Source organism: Trichoplax adhaerens, genomic scaffold (genome assembly GCF_000150275.1).
Source record: "Trichoplax adhaerens TRIADscaffold_808 genomic scaffold, whole genome shotgun sequence".
Classification (NCBI taxonomy): Eukaryota; Metazoa; Placozoa; class Uniplacotomia; order Trichoplacea; family Trichoplacidae; genus Trichoplax; species Trichoplax adhaerens.
In genome coordinates this window covers 3,684-5,041 of record NW_002061359.1, presented here as the reverse complement: position 1 = coordinate 5,041, position 1,358 = coordinate 3,684, and the positions used below count along the sequence as shown (strand labels likewise).

Below are 1,358 nucleotides of genomic sequence, written 5' to 3'. Positions count from 1 at the left end.
AATTCGTAGAGTAAGTTGAGAAAGTGGTGCAGCAATTAATGGTATATGATCCACATAGTGTTGAAACTTTCAAAGAAAAGACAGCGGAGAAAACGCAAGAAATTGTGGTGACTTTTAGTGATTGGCAATTTTTTATGAGAGAATCTATGAATACTAAAGCGATGCATGTTCTGGTTAAGTACGATGGTAAGATCCCAATCGGTATTGTATGCAATGATGTAGTCAATGAAGTGAAATTTATGTATGTAGCATTTTAAAAACATTTGGATAAAATTCGCAAGCACTAATTTAATATCTTACTTCTTTCTGCTGCTTCGCTGCAGAACCTAAGTCTAGAATGCATACCTGTGACGAAGTACAGACTCCGTAAATTAATCGTAGCGTTATTTTCAGTAATTAAGATTTTATTAGTTGTTAATCTTTATTTATTAGGTACTCGTTAATTGTAATTTTATTAATAGCCTAATCATACTTGTTGTAGACTCTGTGCACTATAGTATACTTAAAGAGGTGACAACTAATATTCACACATAGTAATTTCTATTAACTATTAACAGGTGATAAACAAATATCACTTTTAATACCTCTAAGTTCTATATTTGGATTCTGTAAAGATGTCGATACAGTATTTAGAGGTGTTAAACATACTTTACAACTCGATAGGGCTGCCACAGCTAACTACATTTTAAAAGATAGTAATATTGATGACGGAAAATTTAAAATATCACATGTTTCAATGTGGATGCCTAAAGTAACTCCATCATTAGAAGTAGCTAGCCAGTTAGAGGCCAAACTTGTTAGTGGACACATTAATAATCTTTACTTTAACAAATGGAGATGGATTCTGTTCAATTAATAGACTATGACAGAATTAAAGAAAGCTTTTTTGTTTTTCAAAATATGAACTATTTAGGCACTGACGACACAGACCATATGGTAAAAATCGTAAATGAAGCAATACATGGATACGCGAAGTATTGGATAGATCTGTATGTAAGATGTCTTAAACACAACGATAATGTGTATGTTTCCTTGATGAATAGTGAAGTTATGAGAAAGCTAGAAACTGCTTTCCCGGAGATAAACACAGATGATATCCCTAAAATACCCAGAATATCATTTCTCAATGTGCCTATTAAAAAGACTAAACGAAAAAGAACTAGCAGTGGAAGTCAGGAATCAGAAATTATTAAGGAGTTACATGAGAAGTGGCAACCAGCAACTCATGGTTTAATCAGGACTCTGTCTGATCTAAGTGTGCAACCGAAAACATTAGATGATTGCAAAACGAGAATAGATGAATGTGAACAAAGGATGCAAACAAATGATAGGTTCATTTTATACAACGCCTTCCGTTA

The 1,358-nt window shown here is 33.0% G+C and overlaps 1 protein-coding gene across 1 annotated transcript in view; it reads left to right on the top strand.

The window, feature by feature from the left end:
• Positions 1-38: 38 nt before the first annotated feature.
• TRIADDRAFT_62781 (uncharacterized protein) overlaps positions 39-1,358 on the top strand; it is a gene marked incomplete at both ends in the record, with an annotated part of 2,484 nt that continues 1,164 nt past the window's right edge. Inside the window, 3 exons of the mRNA XM_002118734.1 lie at positions 39-186; positions 558-796; positions 838-1,331. Coding sequence (XP_002118770.1) covers positions 39-186; positions 558-796; positions 838-1,331 — 881 coding nt within the window. The remainder of the gene's footprint in view (positions 187-557; positions 797-837; positions 1,332-1,358) is intronic.